The sequence below is a fragment of the Musca autumnalis genome, unplaced genomic scaffold (genome assembly GCF_047663935.1).
Source record: "Musca autumnalis isolate F117 unplaced genomic scaffold, ASM4766393v1 scaffold_2, whole genome shotgun sequence".
Taxonomy (NCBI): domain Eukaryota; kingdom Metazoa; phylum Arthropoda; class Insecta; order Diptera; family Muscidae; genus Musca; species Musca autumnalis.
Genome location: NW_027411755.1, coordinates 96,058,876 through 96,078,340, shown reverse-complemented (window position 1 = coordinate 96,078,340; position 19,465 = coordinate 96,058,876). Strand labels below are relative to the sequence as shown.

Below are 19,465 nucleotides of genomic sequence, written 5' to 3'. Positions count from 1 at the left end.
TTCGGCCGATTTCCTGTATTTTATGCACCAAGCACGCTATATATGTCCAATTTCTCTGAAATTTTAAATGTGTTACAGAACTTGGTCTAGAAATAAATGTGCCAAATTATATCGAAATCGGTTCAGATTTGGCTATAGATCCTGTAAATATTTTCGGCCGATTTACTGTATTTTAAGCACCAAACTCGCTATATATGTCCAATTTCGGGGAAATTTGGAATGCGTAACGGGATTTGGTCTAGACATAAATGTGCCAAATTATATCGAAATAGGTTCATCTTTGGATATTGGTCCTATATATATTTTCGGCCGATTTTCTGTATTTGATGCATCAAAGACGCTATATGTGTCCAATGTCGCTGAAATTTGGGATGTCTGACGGAATTTGTTCCAAAAATAAATGTGCCAAATTATATGGAGACCGGTTCAGATTTGGACACACTATATATGTCCAATTTCACTCAAAGCGAATTCGTTCTAGAAATAAATGGGACAAATATCGAAATCGGTTCAGATTTGAATATAGCTCCCATATATGTTTTCGGCCGATTTTCTGTATTTTATGCAAAATGTTCAATTTCAGTGAAATTTGGAATGTGAGACGGGTTTTGGTCTAAAAATAAATTTGACAAGTTATATCGAAATCGGTTCATATAGGAATATAGCTCCCATATATATTTTCGTCGATTTCATGTTTTTGATACCTACGTTCAATTTCAATGAAATTTTGAAGACTTAGCAGTCAGTAAAAGTCATCATTATTTACAGAAGTACTTATAGTTGGGAAGGAACTGACCAAGGCTACACCTATTACGTATCATATCTGTGAGAGACTTCTTAAGATTTATGTTTTATTATGATATATCTAAATCATTAGGAATACTTATAGGCGGAAAGGCTTTCGGAGGAGTGTTACCTCCTGAAACTTACAATAATACCATAGTACCATAGTAGTAACAACCCTGAATAGGTACATAACTCCTTCATATCTCCTATATTTATTCGTTAAAATATTAAAAACGTTAATATAATTATGGCATTCCATTATATTTTATCGTAGTCGGGGCAGCAAAGCGCACCGGGTTCAGCTAGTTTTTTTTATAAAAAAGTACTAAAATATTTGAAATTTTGTGGATAAAACAATGCTAAATTAATAATTAAGAAATGCTAAGAAAAATGCTAAATGCTAAATGAAAATTTTGCGGCTAAATACAAAAAAATAATGCTAAATTTAGCTGCAAAAATGCAAATGGTCACACTGTTCAGAATTGGAAAAAAATGCAAGAAATCGGAGGTACTGGAGATTTTGTGATCGAATTATGTGACAAATATTCTGTATCGGGCGACATTAGTAAGTGAATACGTATTAAACGACAATTAGTTTGTGATATTAATTTGGCTATGTTGCTTACAATGCTGGGAGTCAGAAGTTTTTATCTTTGACACTAAACCCACTATGTCTTAATCTCGATTTACAGTTTCCTAATTTTCTCGCGGCGATTGTCAGTTTATAGGAGAGAGAGAGAGTCGTGCAAAAGAGAAACACTTTGCCTCTCCGTACCCTCTCTCTTCGACAAACTTACAATTGTCGAAAGTACAATTGTCTAATGTGCATCTGCTTCAAAGATCGTTCTAAACAGTTCAAAACAAAGAAATTTTAGCAATTAAGGTGATATTACCAATTCGGAATGGTCTCTTGGCAGAAAAAGATAAACCCTAAGAAAACGCGACAAATCTGCGAAAATTTGCAAAAACAAACTTTGAAGAAAATTAATAGTCTCCACGCATTTCTTTGGATCTTTTATTGTTGTCTTGTGTTTTTGCCTCAGTTCTGTCAATATTTGAAAATAAAAAAATATTTTATTTACAACAATCGATTTAATTTGCATTGAAATAATTTAAAATAAATTAAAAATATTCACATTGCAAACAATTATTAATGGTTTAGTGTAATGCAACAATATTTTGTGGTTTATTGGCAAACTAACATTTTGGTGTTAATTTCATATGTTGTAACCGTAAGTAATGACATAAGTCAGAAAATTCGAGATTACATGTATCAACTGTATATAGATAACCAAGATTTCCAAGATTTTGTGCAAAAACTGAACCAACCATTTTCTGAGAAAAATGTTTGCGAAGAACAAATATTTGCGCTTTATCAAAACCCGGAGCTTTTCCGAAAATTTATGCAAGATAGGTTTGTACGTCCATAAAAGACCAAGTAGCTCGAAACTACCGAAAATATGGCCGTGTCGTTCTATAGTGGCTATTTTAAAACATGGACCGATATAATCCATCTTCAATATGAAATTTTATAATTTTTAAGCCTATGTAATATGTATAATGTTCTTTGACAGCTTTTTTAACTAACCGCGTTTACTTTAAGTTTATTAACTTAAATATACCTCACATCACATTGAAATCAAAAATGTTATATGACAAAAATATCAGAAGACCTTTAAAAATCGTTTTCGGTGCGGCTACGTTTTTCAAGCGATGCCTTAAATCATTTATATGACAATTTTCTAACTGATGTTCTGACATTGATTTCTCATTCCGATGCAGGATAAGATTTGAGAACCGGTAGGAAATCGCTTTAAATGTTTGTTTTCGAATCAATTACTATTAACTTTTTTCTACATAACATTGGTATTCTTTTCTTTGCACTAGAAATACGTCATTTTAGTTTTTTTTTTTTTTTTTTGAAAAAAATTGACAAAGAATAATGGATTCAATTCGTAATTAAACTGCGAATCTGGGAACACAATCCACGTATCATTCGTATAAGATACAAAATGATTGTGTCAGTAGCTAAACTGGAATAGCGACCGTATTTCTTAAATATTGTCGAATTATTCGATATTAAAATTTTAAATATTCGGTATTGAATAAAACGTCTTCTTTCGACACAAGTAATGTATAAATGTTGTTCCCGAAAACTTTTCATAATCTCAACGTGGTTCTGAACATAATAGATACATACATATAATAGCTACGATTACTTGAGTAATAGATGACAATTTTTATATATGTATATATATGAGGACAAGACAATCTTACATTGAATTCATAAAGCACAATTTACAAATTACTCGAAACACCTGTTAGAACTTCAAATATTCTACGTCACATCAGATCCAAGAATTAACTGCAATGCGAGATTGCTATCAGAATAAATATTTGAACTCAAATAATCAATTTTAATACCCGTCCGCGAGACGAAGTTCGCCGGGTCCATTAGTATGGAATAAAGTTGTATATGACATAAAATCCCAGCAAAAATTTGGTAGGCACATGTCATTACTTTCTGCATTACCAGGTAATGAGTACTCATTACCCTCCGCATTATCAGACAGTACATATATAACAGTTAACATATAACTAGTTACATCCTTACTTACTACTTACATACAAAGGAATAAGTACGGTGGCACAGGGCTAGTGTGTCTGACTACAAATCCTAGGTTTGTGTGTTCAAAGCTCACCGTCAGCATGGGAGTTTTTTGTTGACAAAATTACGAAGAAATCTTAATGTACATGGATGTTTTTAAACAACCCTTACTATTTGTACGAGTGGTCTAGTGTGTAGTGTGTTTGGCTATAAATCAGAAGTTCATGTGTTCGACACCGGGAGGGACCGGAATAAAAGAAAAAGAAGAAATAAAAACGACAAATAATAGGAGTGTTGAATTTGAATATAATTTCACCACAATTGTTCTAAAAATAGAACATATGCTTTTTAGCTTTTTTTTGACTACTGGTAAGTGGTTAAATATGTACTTAAAAAACACATTTAAGGAAGTACTTCCTCCCTATGACATCCCCATGTAAAAATAATGACTTTTACGGTCAATTAGTAAGTAGTTACAACTGCAAAAATTTACTGAATAAAGTCATTATTTGGTAATGACATTTTTTGCTGGGATGATATCTATGTAATGATATGGCGATAAAATTGGGGTCGTGTGGCTTTAAAGCTTGTTTTGAGTTACATATGTGCTAAAAGTGACTCCAATTTTTTTCAAAAAAGCTCATATATAAAAGCGTTAGAAGCTTTTTGTGCGTGATCTTTCTTATCGAATCACCGTATAATTAAGATTTTATCTAATCTTAGGTTAAAGCTCATCAAAATATGATACATGGATACGAGGATGTAAAAGAGTCGTAACCCTAATGAACACATGGCCGCAAAAATGGGTTTTTCTTGTTAGATTCAACACAATTTGACAATCGCTCAAAAAAGGCACTGACATTTACATCAAAGCAAGTGCGGCTTGTAAAGCTGCAAGGCTATGTGCTCTGAGAATGTGTAAAGATAGAACACACGGACATGTCTGTGTACTTTACAAACAACCGAGAGAGATATCAATTAATGCTATTACTGCACTCCTGCAATGACCTATGATCAGCCCACAAAGATACCTGAGGACCGTATTGTTTTTTCACGCGAAGATAATGACCATACGTGAAGCTTGTAATATACTTTTACAGCATCACACATCAAGCTCAGTCAAACGGCATTAAAGTCAAACACAGTCAAATTACAACTAGTGAAAGGAAGAACTTGCTAAGTTAGAGCGTCTGATCAGAGAAGATCTTATTTGGATCTCAGGTCATAAGGGACTTGTTGGTAATGAAAAAGCAGACGAACTAGCCAGAGAAGGATCAACCTCAAACGAGCTCCCAAAGGCGTCAGTGGCAACACCAATAGGAGTAGGAAAAGGAAAATTGGTAACCATGCAAAGCGCCTACATATACCACACAGCGACCACTGTCGCAACTGCGAAAACGAAGAATAGGTGGAAACTGTGGAGCACCTTCTCTGTTCCTGTCCTGCACAAATGCAATGAAGATTGAAAACAATAGGACTACCGTTCCTTTACGATCTCGCTAAGACAACCTAACTAGGTCTGGGAGACCTTCTGAGATTTCTTAATTAAGTTGTTTATACTACAATTTGAAATCCAATTTTTTCAGTAAATGTCTAAAATGGTTGCAATTTAAGCAAATATTATCGTATCCTAATATCCCAATATAAAGTCCAAAGTAAAAAATGTATTTTGCTTATCATACATATGTAATCAAATAATTGCGATGAATTATTTGAAAACATTCGTGGTTATTAAATACGAGACTGACAATTTTTTATAAGTTCCGTTGAATGTACATAATTCCCATCGTTTGTAATACATTGTATTTTTTTATTCTGAATTTTTGCGATAAAATGATTCCCAAAAAACTCCCAGGTAAGTCCCGATTTACATTAGGTGATTTTCCTTGCGGCAATTTTTCTCGTTCTCTTTTAAACTTTCCCCTTGCGGTTATACAAGCAATTCTGTTTCGGCAAGTTTTGTTTTCAAAACATTGGAAATAATGTCAAAAACGAAAAATATTGGAAAAAGGAATTGACGAGCAATTTTATTCCTTTTCCATTCCCCTAACGTGTCTCTCCTACAAACTGAGACTTGCCACAAGTAAACTTGCCTAATGTAAATGGGACTAATGGAAAAATTTGGTATGCTCCTTAGAAATTGTTATTGATTATAAAATGGAAACCAATTTTCAATCGTATACCTACGTAATGAAAACAACGCATTTCAGATTTTAATTATTTTTGAAATGCTTTTTTAATTTTGTAGATTTTGTTAAGATTTCATTTATTTTGTAAATCGCATCGCCTAATTTGAAAGGCTGTTAATTTTCTAATCCAAATGTATAGCTAGATTTACACAATCAGTTCAAAAATGAATATTATTTCAAAACAGTCTAATACCTATAACAGATTCATTAGAAAGAAAAGTAATTAGTAGTAAACACATGAATAAAAGGAAAATAAAGGGTTAAATCCATCTGGGTATTTTTGTGAAACAACTTTTGTGTTTGTGTTTGTTAACATAGGGTAATTATTTTAATTAGAAAATACGTTTCCATGTGTTAAAATCACGTGTGTGTTATAAATAATTTATTTTCAAAACAACTCCAATCTGGTTGTTTTATGCATCATAGCTGTAAGGCGGTAATTAATGAAAATTACATAGGAGGGCTACTAGAAAAGTTTCTAACCTAATAATGAAAACGCGAATATTTATCATCAAAATAGTTTTATTTTTTTTTCAAAAGTATTCTTCAGCGTGATTTATATACTTTTGCATACGCTCAAACCAATGGTCCTACGTTGCTCAAACAGAATACTCTCCACATGGCAGTTTAGCCGAAGAAACAAGCTACTATTTGATTCGAAGTGCTTCTTCCATGAATAACTTTTGTTGGATTTGGCTCGTCTTCGAAGAATTACACTATCGATTGTTGTTTTGTTTCGGTATCCATAATTCTTCACCTGTGACGATCTTATAAACGCCCTTAAGGCACGTCCTTACGTCACAAGAAACCTTAGGAATTAGTATATAAACAAGTAAGAACGGCGTTAATTTCGGCCGAGATAAACTTTTTATACCCTCCACCACGAACTGTATTGAAGTAAAAATGAACATTTAGTAACTACTATGCTCTTCATCTACAAATACTAAATACCTAATTGCAGCCATTTCGGTGGGATATTGAGTCCAGAACCGATCTATAGGGACTATCTGAAGATGTGGACTTATACCGACAAATTTCAGGAGGGATATTGAGACTAAAACCTTGAAAATACCGGAAATCGGGAGGTACAGTTCTATGGGAACTATATGAAGACGTGGACCTATACCGATAAATGTCAGGTCGAAAGTTGTACACCCCTAACGAACACTAAATACAAAGACATTTCGTTGAAATTTTGAGACTACAAACTTCAAAATACCGAAAATCGGGAGGTGTCGTTCTATGGGAGCTATATGTAAACGTGGACTTATACCGACAAATTTCAGATGGATGGGTTTATACTTTTTATTTAGGCAAGGCTGTATTCTGAGTCCGTTATTGTTCTCTCTGTACTTAAATGATCTGCCAGAAATCCTTCCGGGTGGTATATCTGTGGCCAATACTACAATAAAAATTCTTTTATATGCTGACGATATAGTCATTTTATCGAATTCTCCAGATGGCTTACAAGAAATGATCGACGTCTTACGTAATTACTGTTCACTATGGAGTTTAAATGTTAACCTCTCTAAATCAAAAATTATAGTTTTCCGATAAAATACTAGGATTTCCAGAGATCTCAGCTGGCATTTTGGGGATGATGAGATTGAAATTGTAAATAGCTACAAATATCTGGGTGTAGACATAACCTACAATCTATCGTTCAATAAACATATAAAACATAAACTCTCTGCTTCAAAGATAGCAATCAACTCGACGTGGGCTAAATATCTCTCACACACAAAAATATCACATGCCAATAAATCAAAAATATTCGACGCGTGTTCAAAGTCAATAATGTTCTACGCAGCTCAGGTCTGGGGTTTCAAACGTTATGATGATGTAGAAAAACTTTTACGGTTTTTCATAAAGAGAATTTTATCACTTCCAGAAAATACTCCTAATTACGTACTACACCTCGAAACAGGCATGAATACTTTATTTGTTTCAACATTAAAGCTGCACTTCGGATATATCAATAAAGTACTAAAACTTAGCAATGAAAGATTGCCATGTATATTAGCGAATGAAGTTATTCGCCTAAAAATTAGCTGGGCAAAGGAGTGGTCTAATTTATGCTCTTCACTACAATACTATCCACCAAATGGTAATTTACCTATTTGTGCCTTTTCAAAAGAAATTATAGAATTACTTATTAGTAAAGATGATACAGATTTTCGTAGAAATGCCTCAAACTCTCAACATCATGACTTATATTGCCAGTTAAGTTACGACCTAAATCCTCTATATATTACACAGCTTTCTGCAAGAGCGTCAAGTTTAGTCATGAAAGCAAGATGTGGTTTATTAAATCTAAATGCAAGGTGCTTCAGAACTGACTCTAATTCTATGTGCTCTGTGTGCAACCTGAACATACCTGAAGATACACTGCATTTCATTGGTATTTGTCCGGTATATAAAGAATTTAGAATTGCGTATTTCGGAAAATCTGAGCTCACATTAAATGAAGTATATAGGATATTGAATGGTTTAAATTATGTATCTCTATATAAATATTTGGAAAATTGTATTAAGTACAGAAGTTTAATACTAAATGAATTCAATTTTTAAAGAATTAAAAATGTAAATAATATATTTACGTATATACATATATTTTAAAAGTAATATTGTCCTTTTAAACTTTACATTGTTATCGTAAGATTAATATGGCTTACAGCATTATGCTAGCCTAATATAGAATGCAAACTTCAATTGTAAACATTTAATAATAAGCTTAAATCTATTAATAAATAATAATAATAATAAATAATACTTTTTATTATGTGGCTTTTATCGAGTTATTCCTACAGTTTTTGTAGCCGCAATCACTAAATTTAGAGATCTTATGTGTGATTAGATAATTTTAAAAAATCGGTAACGATCGCTGTATTCTAATTACAAATACATACACTAGAAATTGTTGTTTCTAGCCATCCAAAGCCACCAACAAAGTGATAAATTTTGAAGCTGATTTTTTGAGAGAGTCCCATAAAAAATAGAAATGTAAAATAGAAATATTCTTCTTCCGCAATAATCAAAAGAGCAATTTAATCACCTTATATTGCATTTTTAACCTTAATATATTAATACACTTTCATACGGGCAAAATGTGCCTCATCGAAATAATGGTTTTAGACCCCAAGTATGTTTGGACGAAATCCGTTTCATACAATTTGTCTGTCTGTCTGGCTGGTTGGAGCGCAAGATAACTCTTGAATTTGGCTTTCGTAATAATTTGTCCAAACTTAGTTTAAGTTAGAAGATGGGATATATCGGTACCGGAGTACCTCCCCCACAAAAGTTCGAAAATGTTCGGAAAATTTTTGCGCACCATTACTCTTGAAGAGAGGAACCGATTAGATCCAAACTTTGCACATCGTGAAATTTCTACCAGCCTTAGATGAGATTTCAATATGGACTCAATCGGTCCACTCCTTCGGGTACCTTCCACACAAAATTTCGGATAAGTTCAGATTAGGACCTGCTCTCGAATCGCTTTGATTTTTGTTGTAAAAACTTGTATTCACAGACCCCCCCCCCATACGACGGTACAAGTTTCATAAGTGGCAAGTCCATATTTCCTGAGAAAGTAGCCTGAAAGGTGTAAAAAAAACCTATAATACAGTGTGTAGTGGTTGGAGCGCAAGATAAATCTCGGACGGATCTGCCAATTCGGTCCTAAATTTAGCATTCGTATTATTTTGTCCAAACATTGTTTAAGTTCGAAAATGAGCCATATCGGTCCACTCCTGCAGGTACCTCCTCCACAAATGTTCAAAAATGTTCGGAAAAATTGTGCGCAAAATAAATCATGAAGGGATTGACCGATTTGGCCCATACTTTTCACATCCAAATATATCTACCAGATATAGATCAGGCTCGAATATGAACTTTATTTCTCCAATCCATCGGGTACTTATCACACAAAATTTCGGATAAGTTCACTTTAAGGTCTGCTTCCGAATCGCTTTGATTTGGTCCAAAATTAGGTCTTCGTATATTTTGTACAAACTTAGTTTCAGTTCGACGATGGGGAACACCGGTACTTCCCCCAATATTTAAAAACGTCACTTGCGTCCAAGTGCAATTTAGGGTCTGTTCGAAAATCCTTTGGAAATTAATACCGATGCTGTTCGATATGGTCCTGTTTACAGCGATATCATGTTTTCCGTGGACAAGTCCATGCTTCTTGACAAAAGTCCATGCTGGTCCAAAAGTTATACGATGGAAATGACTAGTGGGCGCGATATCTATCGAAAAGATATGACTCCCAAAAAAGATCTACTTCGATAAGTACCTCCTACGCCACACTTTTGAACTTTAATCCTAATCCACATTTTTTTCGACAAGTTCAAATGTCCAAAAAGTGTTTCACATGTTCTGAGGGTATATCTCTGTCGGCAACGCCGACTAATACATTTTTACTTTTTTTATAGCTTTCCATATATATTTGCTGAGACTGTAATTCGACCTTATGCACGAAAAAAGAAAAAGTCCCTTCCTATGACTACGAAATATTGATCTCAATTCACTTTATCGTCCCTTATATTAACGGTATTTTGCCTCAGTAAAACAAATTGGAGCCAATGGCTGGCTGAAAAGCTTTTCATGTTTCCAAACTGATAACGGCATATATGTATGTACATGTTTGCATCATTTTGTATGTATGCATAAAATAAATTGAAGAGAACGGCTAAGAATAAAAAAAACGTCAACACAAATTCGTATAGGATGAAATTTCTGTTTACCTCTGGAAATTTAAAACCGTCCTTATGGTAGGTTATGTTTTTGCACGTCAATGTATTTGTGCGTCATTGGTGATATCGCATTCTCAATTTGATGTTAACTTTTTGGATAGCTTTTCATACGCCAGAAAAAGAGTATTAAAGAAAAACGGAATGTACATACATGTTTTAAAGGCTTCACATGGTCAAAACAATCGAATGGCTAAAGACCGTGTTGTATTGGAATACATACACACATACCTACTCATATTTGTTCATTATTCATGCGTATGCCTTTGTGTTTATTTTTGGGCAATACTCGGCATCTGCAGTAGAATTGCTTAGAACTTGTGAAAGAAAATATGTTGAAATATGTAGTTTCTTTATGGAGGGAATATACCAAAATGAAAATACTTTCCAAAGATACTCACTTCCATTTCCCAAAACTCATTCATGATGATGGATATTGTTGTAATCATTACTTTATGTAGGAACGAATAGTTGATGTAGTTGGGTATTTCAAATATAAATGACCCACTGTGAAAACCATACCCTAAACTAACCTCTCAATTTATAACATCATTCAAATAAATATGCCACTGTGTGTGTGCTTGTATATGGAGTATTGAAGAAAAAAATGGCCAGTAGAAATTGAATGCAAACAGAACAGTAACGGAAAACAATGCCAGACAAAATGGTAGAAATTGAAAAAAAGAACTAAATACCAGCCACATCGTCAGTGCCAACTTCCGGCTGTGGCTGTTGTTTTTATTGCTTCGGTGAAATGTTTTCAAAAACATCAGTTGGATGGATTACCACGAAAAAAATAAGAACAACAAATGTACAATTGCACCGAGTGGTTACGGCATATCTGCACATAAAATAACATTCCAGGGAACATATAGAACAAATGAATACCCAGTTACTTATTCCAGAGAATGATTCAGGGGTTCTGATGCACCAATTCTGTTTTATTTAAGTCCATGGAAGACGAAAATACCTTTTGTTCTTTTAAGTCACGTCATTAACTGACGGACATAATAACTTCTTTTTTTCTATAATTTCTCTAGTAGAGTCGAATATTATCTTTCGAACAAGCCATATATTTTTAAATCCGTTAACAACTGGCTAAGCTATAGAGGTTGAAGTGTGAAAAAACCCATTAAAACTATAAATGTTTGTCCTTGGATTCTAAACAGCCTAAAGGATACCAAACAACACAAGTATTCTATTACACTATGCAACACTGTAAATGCAAACAACTTCTAGTATGCATTTTTTGAAAGTACATATTTAGACTACAAAAACCCTAGTAGAGTTTTGTCCTATCAGATCCAGTTCGGATTTTATGGCCATATCTAAACCGGGCTAAATCTACACTTTTTTGCATTTATCAGGCCTTTATCTCAGAAACGAATAGGAATTTGGCCTTGCTGTCTTTAGCAATATTGTAGCCCTAAATTAGTACAACTTATCCTTTGAAAAAACCACATAAGAAAAACTCCATCTAGGGCATCAAAATCTATAAAATATAGAAAATTGTACATAATTGCTGAAATTCTGATCAGTATCGGCTAAACTATAGGGAGCTGAACCAAGTAACCTTTTGCAAAAATCTTCCAAATAAAGTTCTCAACAATTCTTTAGAAAATTCTGATACTATAAAATGCTTACTTCATGTTGTTTCAGTGGTATTTGGCATCATATCTTTTACAACACGTATTTCAAACACAGTTCACACCAACAGTTTGTTCTCGCATTTCGGATTTCACTACATTATTGACATTTTTACTAAATCGTCGTTGAAAAATGTACTGAAAACAACGGCATAGAGGCATTTTACAACAAAGACAAGTTCTGAAGAGTTGTGTATTACATTCCAGGGAATATTTTTCCAAAAGAAAATATTCAGAAAAAATTAACGGTTTTGGAGATACGGTGCGAAATGTATAAAAATTGTGCCATTTTTGCATATATTTCGAAATTTGAGGCAATAAATGTAGTTTTTCGAGTTCATTATTTCTCCAAATATTTTATTCTTGTTCTTACCTACAAATTTGCTTCGGAGGTCGGAAGAAGATTCGCATTGGTTTCAGAGATATAGCCCCGAATTTCTTTAAAAACTCAATATTTAACCATGTTTAGATGGGGCCATAAAATCCGAGGTGGATCTGACACAACAAAACCCAACTAGGGTTTCTTATCGTTTGAGTCTGTACTTTCAAAAAATCCTCAGTTCGAATTGTTTGCACAAGATCACCTTAAAAATGTTGCACAGTGTTATTACGAAAAAGCAAATGAAGTAAGCTTTATAAAAACTTAGAAACCAATAAAATTAGTTAAAAAATAGATGAGTTATGCAATTGTTTGTCTTGTACATTTTTGTATTTTTTATATTTTGTATTTCTTAACATTAGGACCCCAGTGCGTTTGATTGTTATTAATTAGAAAGATTATAAAAACGATCATACGCACTGGGCCTCAAAAAACACAACACAAAAAATTACATAATAATCTAATATTTAAACGATATTATTGTTTGTTTCCATTTTATAAAGCCTACTGAAATTCCATTTTCGTAATAATAAATTTTATGTTTTTTAATTACGAGTAATTGTTTCCCTATTCAACCACTATATCTTAGCCATTTGTTAGCCGATTTAAAAATACATGGCTTGTTTGAATGATAATATTCGACTCTTCTAAACAAAAGAAAAAATCATAGAAATTCGTTGCGAAAAAAGAAGTTATGTCCATTTAAAATTGAAAATCTAAGAAACACTGTTTTATCTCTACATTTGCCGTTATAAAATCACTTTATGAAGTGGCCTACAAAAACCAAACGTATTTCCGACTTCCTTGGTCTCAAAACAAACACGAATTGGTACATCATCATCCCCGCATTTTTTTCATAGTTTGTATCATAGTACGAGGGCTGCACGATATATTTCTAGCCTAGGCAACACTGCGTGTTGCACCATTTAACAATCTTTTGGAAAGTTTGACAGTTTTTAGCTTAAACGTACTCAGGGCAGTTTGACATACGACCATGTGTTGTTTACAGTGACTTGAAAAAATCACTTTGCAAAAAAAAAAATGGAATTTACTTCACAACTTTCGACGTGGATAATCACGAGCGCATCGATCAAATTAAATCTTTGTATGTCGATAAAGGACCATCCTATAGCACTATGAAAAACTGGTTTAATGAATTCAATCGTGCCCGACAGTAATTGAAAACGAAGGTCGTGAGAGTCGTCAAAAAACGCCCGTTGTGCCAGAATAAAAATTAAGGCGTGTTTGAACGAATAATGCAAGATCGCCATGTTATATACCGTGATATAGAGGTAGGGTTTTCTCGTTAGATTTAGCACGGTCACGGTGCTTCAATCGACGATTATACGATCGTCACAGACGACGAATCTTGGATCTCTGCGTATGAGCCCGAAAAAAATGTGCCAAATGTTCATGGAAGAAGCACTTCGAAGTAAATGGTCACCTTTTTCTTCGTCTAAACTGACCATGTGGCTACTGTACGGCCTGAGGAACGTATGACGGTTAATTCTGAGTCGTACACTACAAGTTGTTTGCCTGAAGTCTCCTGAGAGATTCGAAAAACGAACAAGAGAAGACGAATGAATCATTGTGCATCATGACAGTCGCCAGCACACATCGCACATCAAGTAAAAAGGCGTGGTCAACGATTTTCGTCGCCAGAAGATGCTCTTGAAGCGTTCAAAAACAACGTCCTTCGAACCAGCTCGGGCGAAGTTGTTGAAATTGTGTATGCGGATTCTGTAGATCTTAAAATAGGTCTTCACCTATTTTCACATTTTGTCGTATCTGTAACCTTAATGAGAAAAAAAAAACACAAGTAAATACGTTTGACTCTGGACATGAACTGTTGCTAAAATCAGACACCTAACAGGATGCATACAATTTGCGACCTTAGTCAGTTGTACGACTATAGTTTGTTGGGTTTACTTGTGATCCATATATGTATGTACCACGTACATCAACTATGTACATGACTGTGTATGATGTTGTTTTTTCGAATACACAATGTACACTCATATGGATTATGGCATGGCATACATATAGCCCATGTATGCACATACATAAATATAGAACGAAAAAAAAAAAAATTTGGTGAGGTCAAAAGTTTATGCAGTTGCATTTTTCTCATGTTGTGTCCATGTGTAGGAATCTGTATGTAGCTGCGTATGTGTGTATTTCTAATTTCGAGCTTTAAATTAAAATTGATTGCCATATTTGGAGAGCTGTGTAACGAAACATTTTTCTTTGACTAAAAAAGGAGGATTTTAGTGGTCTTTGTATGCAACAACACAAATACACAACCAATATCCAAATATATGCATCATTCCGATACATACATATGTGTGTACATAAGGACACATACAAAATATTCTGACATCCCTGTAGGAAGCATGGGGACATGTGTCGACATGTCACCACTTTTTCTACTATTATGGTGACAATGTCAACACTTTGTCAACAGGTTGTCAACAATTGATACTTTTACCTTAATAAGAAGAAGCATTGTTTATAGTGAAAACTGATAGCCCAACGAAGCATCTTTTTTTCTTCATGTTCTTAATTGTTTGGCATAAAATAATGTGTTTTGTGAAAAATCAATAAAATATATAATTTTAATAACAACAAGTATGAGCAAAGGAAATTAGGAAAGGAAATTAACAGACAAGTGAAAAATTAGACAATTCTATATCAAAATGCAGGTTCTGAGGCGGCTGACAAAATTTGTGGTGAAACTTCGACTATTAGACATTTTATGGAATCTTTAGAGAAGATGACGAATATTGTCCCGTCTCGCTGGAAATGATGAACGCATCTTACACCTGATATTTGGACACGGCATAATAATGATTTAGAATGTTGAAGGGTTATTTGGCAAAAATTGATTGCGAGATGTTTGCAATGTTTATACGGCAATAATGTAAGAAAATTAAGGACATTTTGTTTATTTATGCTTATTTATACATGTTTATTGTTTTCAATTCTTAGAAGTTATTTCAATATTCAGTGAATCGCCTAATAAAAAGCGAAGTGCAGCAGAAGAAGAAATATTTTAAGCAGATAAATCACACCAATTCTTATGGTCAAGAACGATGATATTTCTGACAATGAAAACGATTTTTTTATTATTGGTTAGTCTACTTGAAAACATTGGCTTTATTTACTAATTTTGTGCTTATGTGGAATCTTGGGCTTAGCCCTTTATAAAGATAAAAAGACTGTAATACGCAATTTGTACTTTTAGTATTTTCATAATTATATGTTATTCTTTAATAAAATTTACTACTTAAAAACACACTATATAGCCTTTTAATCTATAAAAAGTTTCAAATAGGCCAAAAAACTTAATAGTGAATAATTTGGTACCAATGTCTCCATATGACCCTTTATGTACTATTGACTCACTACCTCCAATGTTTCTATTGACTCACTACTTCCAATGTCTCTATTGACTTACTACCTCCAATGTCTATACTGACTCACTACCTCCAATGTCAACACATGGTTCCTCAGGAACTACTGACTTACTATTGACATACTAGTTCCATTGTCAGTACTGACTTTCGAATGACACGTTCATACAAAATGTCTATAGGAAATTACATTTGTTGTCTACAGTTTGTCAGTAGTACTGTTGACAATGTCAGTAGTAAGTCAGTATAGATTCACTATTGACATTTCCTACAGGGATGGTTTAGGGACGTGTTAGACGTTATGTGCATGAATGTATGTTTTATGGGCCATGCCAGTGGATGCGAGTGAGTGAGTATGTACTTACATTAGGCAATGGAAACCCGTCCAAATGCCAAACAATTTTCGGTGTTGGATTGCCAGTTGCGCTGCATTTCAATGAGACCGAGGGTCCAGGCTGCATGGTCTGCTCAATGAATTTGTAGATAAGCTGGGTGCAACTTCTACGTTTTTCGTTTCGATTTAATTTCAAAATACAAATCCAGAAACGACATAGCATGCAATGAAATAGAATGGACGAAAGACAAATAGAATGGTAAACGACTAAAAAATGTTGTCCGTGAACATTACTTACCTCCCAGTCTTAATTCGGCAGTAGCCTGTACAGATTCCAAGTCATTCTTCACCATACACTGATACATCCCCTTGTCTTCCTTGGTTATTGAGGTAATACGCATATGTTCTTTGGAAAGCAATCGAACTCGGGCACCAGCTCGCAGTGGATGTCCATCCTTGAGCCAGGAAATGCTCTGTTTGGGAAAACCAGATATGCTGCAAATCTAAAATTCAAATTAATGATGGTTAGAATAACAAATCCAGGCAACGTTGAACGTTGTGTAAGTAAAACGAAACGGCCACAAAAGCCGTAAAATCCACAATCGTTTTTTTCATGACTTGGATTAGTCGGTGCAAACATTTTGCTTCACATTATTATCATTGCATTTAAGATGAGGTACAGTTTTTGGTAATTGGATTTATATTTCCTACGCCAACAGATTTCTGGTCTTCATATTATGTTAAAGTTAAAAGGAGGATCATGATATGTGTATATTTTAATGATAAGTTTAAGGGCATGTTTCCATTTCTCGAATCGAAAATTAATGTGAAAGAAAAAATTAACAAAATCCTTTGTGTTTTAAAATGCATTATTGTATTGAAAACGAAAAGGTAAATTTGGGTGTTTTTCGTTTTTTTTTTTCATTTTCTTATAGACATAGTGAAAAGTCTAAAAAATGGTATATAGTCTCCAATTTGTCTTTAAATTCTAACCAATAAAAATAGGCAAACTGTAATAATATTATCTAGTTTTGTGGAAAAACGTTGTCATACTCACCAGATCGGCTGTCTTTCCTAAATTCACCGTCTGGACGGTGGGTTGAATGGCTGCTGTGAGTGGCGATGTAACGGACATTTGGACCTCAAGTGTTTCACTGCCCTCAGAATTAGTTGCAGTACAAAAGAAAGCACCGTTATCCGATTTGTCAACGGCCGTTATAATAAGGGTACCATCCTTTACTTTCGCCCGACCTGTAGCCAGCAGGTGTTGTATGGATTCTTCATTGTTTGCGCGCTTTGTGTGCCATCTGAAATGATGATGACATACATACATATGTAAGTACACATTTGTATAGTAATATATTCTTATCAATGTGTGTTAGGTTTAAGGTACTTGTATGCAAAGCAACAACAGTCAATTTTAACAATAATAATATTGTTGTTGTAGAAAATAAACTGTCAATGAAAATATTTAATATTAAGTTTGTTGAAAATTCCTAATCTAACATGGCCGTTATTGATCGAAAATTTCTTTTGTTTTAATTTTAAATATAAATGAAATAAATATGGTAATTTGAATGCTCAGAACACTTGCATATTAAAAATAATTCGAACACGTGTACTAAAGAAGAAGTCCGATTTATTTCCATCTCAAAAGTTTGGCCATTTAAGCCTATGATCCGTATGTACGCCTAGAAAATATTATATTGCCAAACATATGTATATATTTTTTTATATTACAGACCAACATTACTTATTTTACCCATTACAAAGTGATAAAGAACGGTGGCACAGAGTGTGCGTATTCGACTACAAAACCTAGAGTTGTGAGTTCCAGCCTTATCATCGGCATCGAATAAAATGCGATGATGTAGATTTAAGGTTTTATACAAGGCCTATACAAGGTCGGCCAATAAGCCCACCTGATTATTATGTTTGTTGTCAAAAACATTATTGTGATTTAAAATACAAAGAAAAAAAGAAATCACAATAATGTAAAATCTATTATGTTTGTTGTCAAAATTGTTAACAGAATTCTGAATGGCCAACATTCTGTAGGCCTTGATTTTATACCTACAGCACTTTATGTTCCTAAAACTGGTGCACCTTATGTGCCTAAATTAGAACCTGGAGTGTGATGAAATTGAATAGAAGTGCAACTCAAATGCTCCAAAGATAGAACACCTGCTGTTTATATTTTTTATCGACTTTTGGAGACTGTTTAATAGCGACTTATTTTGTACGAAATTTTTCGACAAAAATACAGAGAACGTAAATTACGTGATGTGTCAAAGTCCCATGAACATGAATCTATCCCGTTTTTGAATCTTTCGTGTCAAATAACCGCATAACTCCATGGAAATAATACATTCCCGTAATCAGCGCAATCTATCTCTGGCGTTATAATTGCTGCAATAATCAAAGACTACATTGATCACTCACTAACTGCACTAATTATACCCTCAGCATTTATGTTAACGAGGGTATATGGTAAACATCAAAAAAAAAAAAAGTTTAAATCGATGAATCCGAGTTTCACCCCTTCAGAATTCGCGAACTTTTGGCATATGCTATATAATATGACTGAATTCTTCAAAATCAGCTGTTTTAGGAGAGGTCTCATAATATCGACCGTTAAAAATAATTTACGTGGAAGCTGTGTTGGCATCAGTGTAAAAAATGTGTTTAAGCCAACAAGTTTTTTATGTTCCTTTCCGATTCTAGCTAAACCTTACATTTCGTGGACCTATGCCAAAGAAATAATCACAGAATACTCTATGGACAACGTGATACTAGTGTATGACTTTTCGATTTATTTACTGCATCTACCTAAAATTGATGCTAATATTTTGAAGCCTGAATTTCAGGGTTTTTTGAATTTTTTAATAGTCCGGACGCGCAACATGATTGTATTCAAAACTGATAATAGTATTACACTGTGCAACATTTTTAAGGTGATCTTGTGCAAACAATTCGAACTGTGGATTTTTTGAAAGTACAGACCCAAACGAAAAAAATCCCTAGTTGGGTTTTGTTGTGTCAGATCCAGCTCGGATTTTATGGCCCCATCTAAATATGGTTAAATATTGCGTTTTTAAAGAAATTCGGGGCTATATCTCTGAAACCAATGCGAATCTTCTTCTGACCTCTGAAGCAAATTTGTAGGTAAGGACAAGAATAAAATATTTGGAGAAATAATAAACTCGAATAACTAGATTTATTGCCTCAAATTTCAAAATATATGCAAAAATTCAACAAATTTTATACATTTCGCACCGTATCTCCAAAACCGTTAATTTTTTTCTGAATATTTTCTTTTGGAAAAATATTCCCTGGAATGTAATACACAACTATTC

The 19,465-nt window shown here is 33.8% G+C and overlaps 1 protein-coding gene across 1 annotated transcript in view; it reads right to left on the bottom strand.

Annotated features, from left to right (window-relative positions):
• Positions 1 to 19,465, bottom strand: part of LOC141394316 (cell adhesion molecule Dscam2-like) — a 192,738-nt gene that overhangs the window by 54,576 nt on the left and 118,697 nt on the right. The window contains 3 exon segments of the mRNA XM_073968569.1: positions 16,141 to 16,273; positions 16,404 to 16,612; positions 17,167 to 17,416. Coding sequence (XP_073824670.1) covers positions 16,141 to 16,273; positions 16,404 to 16,612; positions 17,167 to 17,416 — 592 coding nt within the window.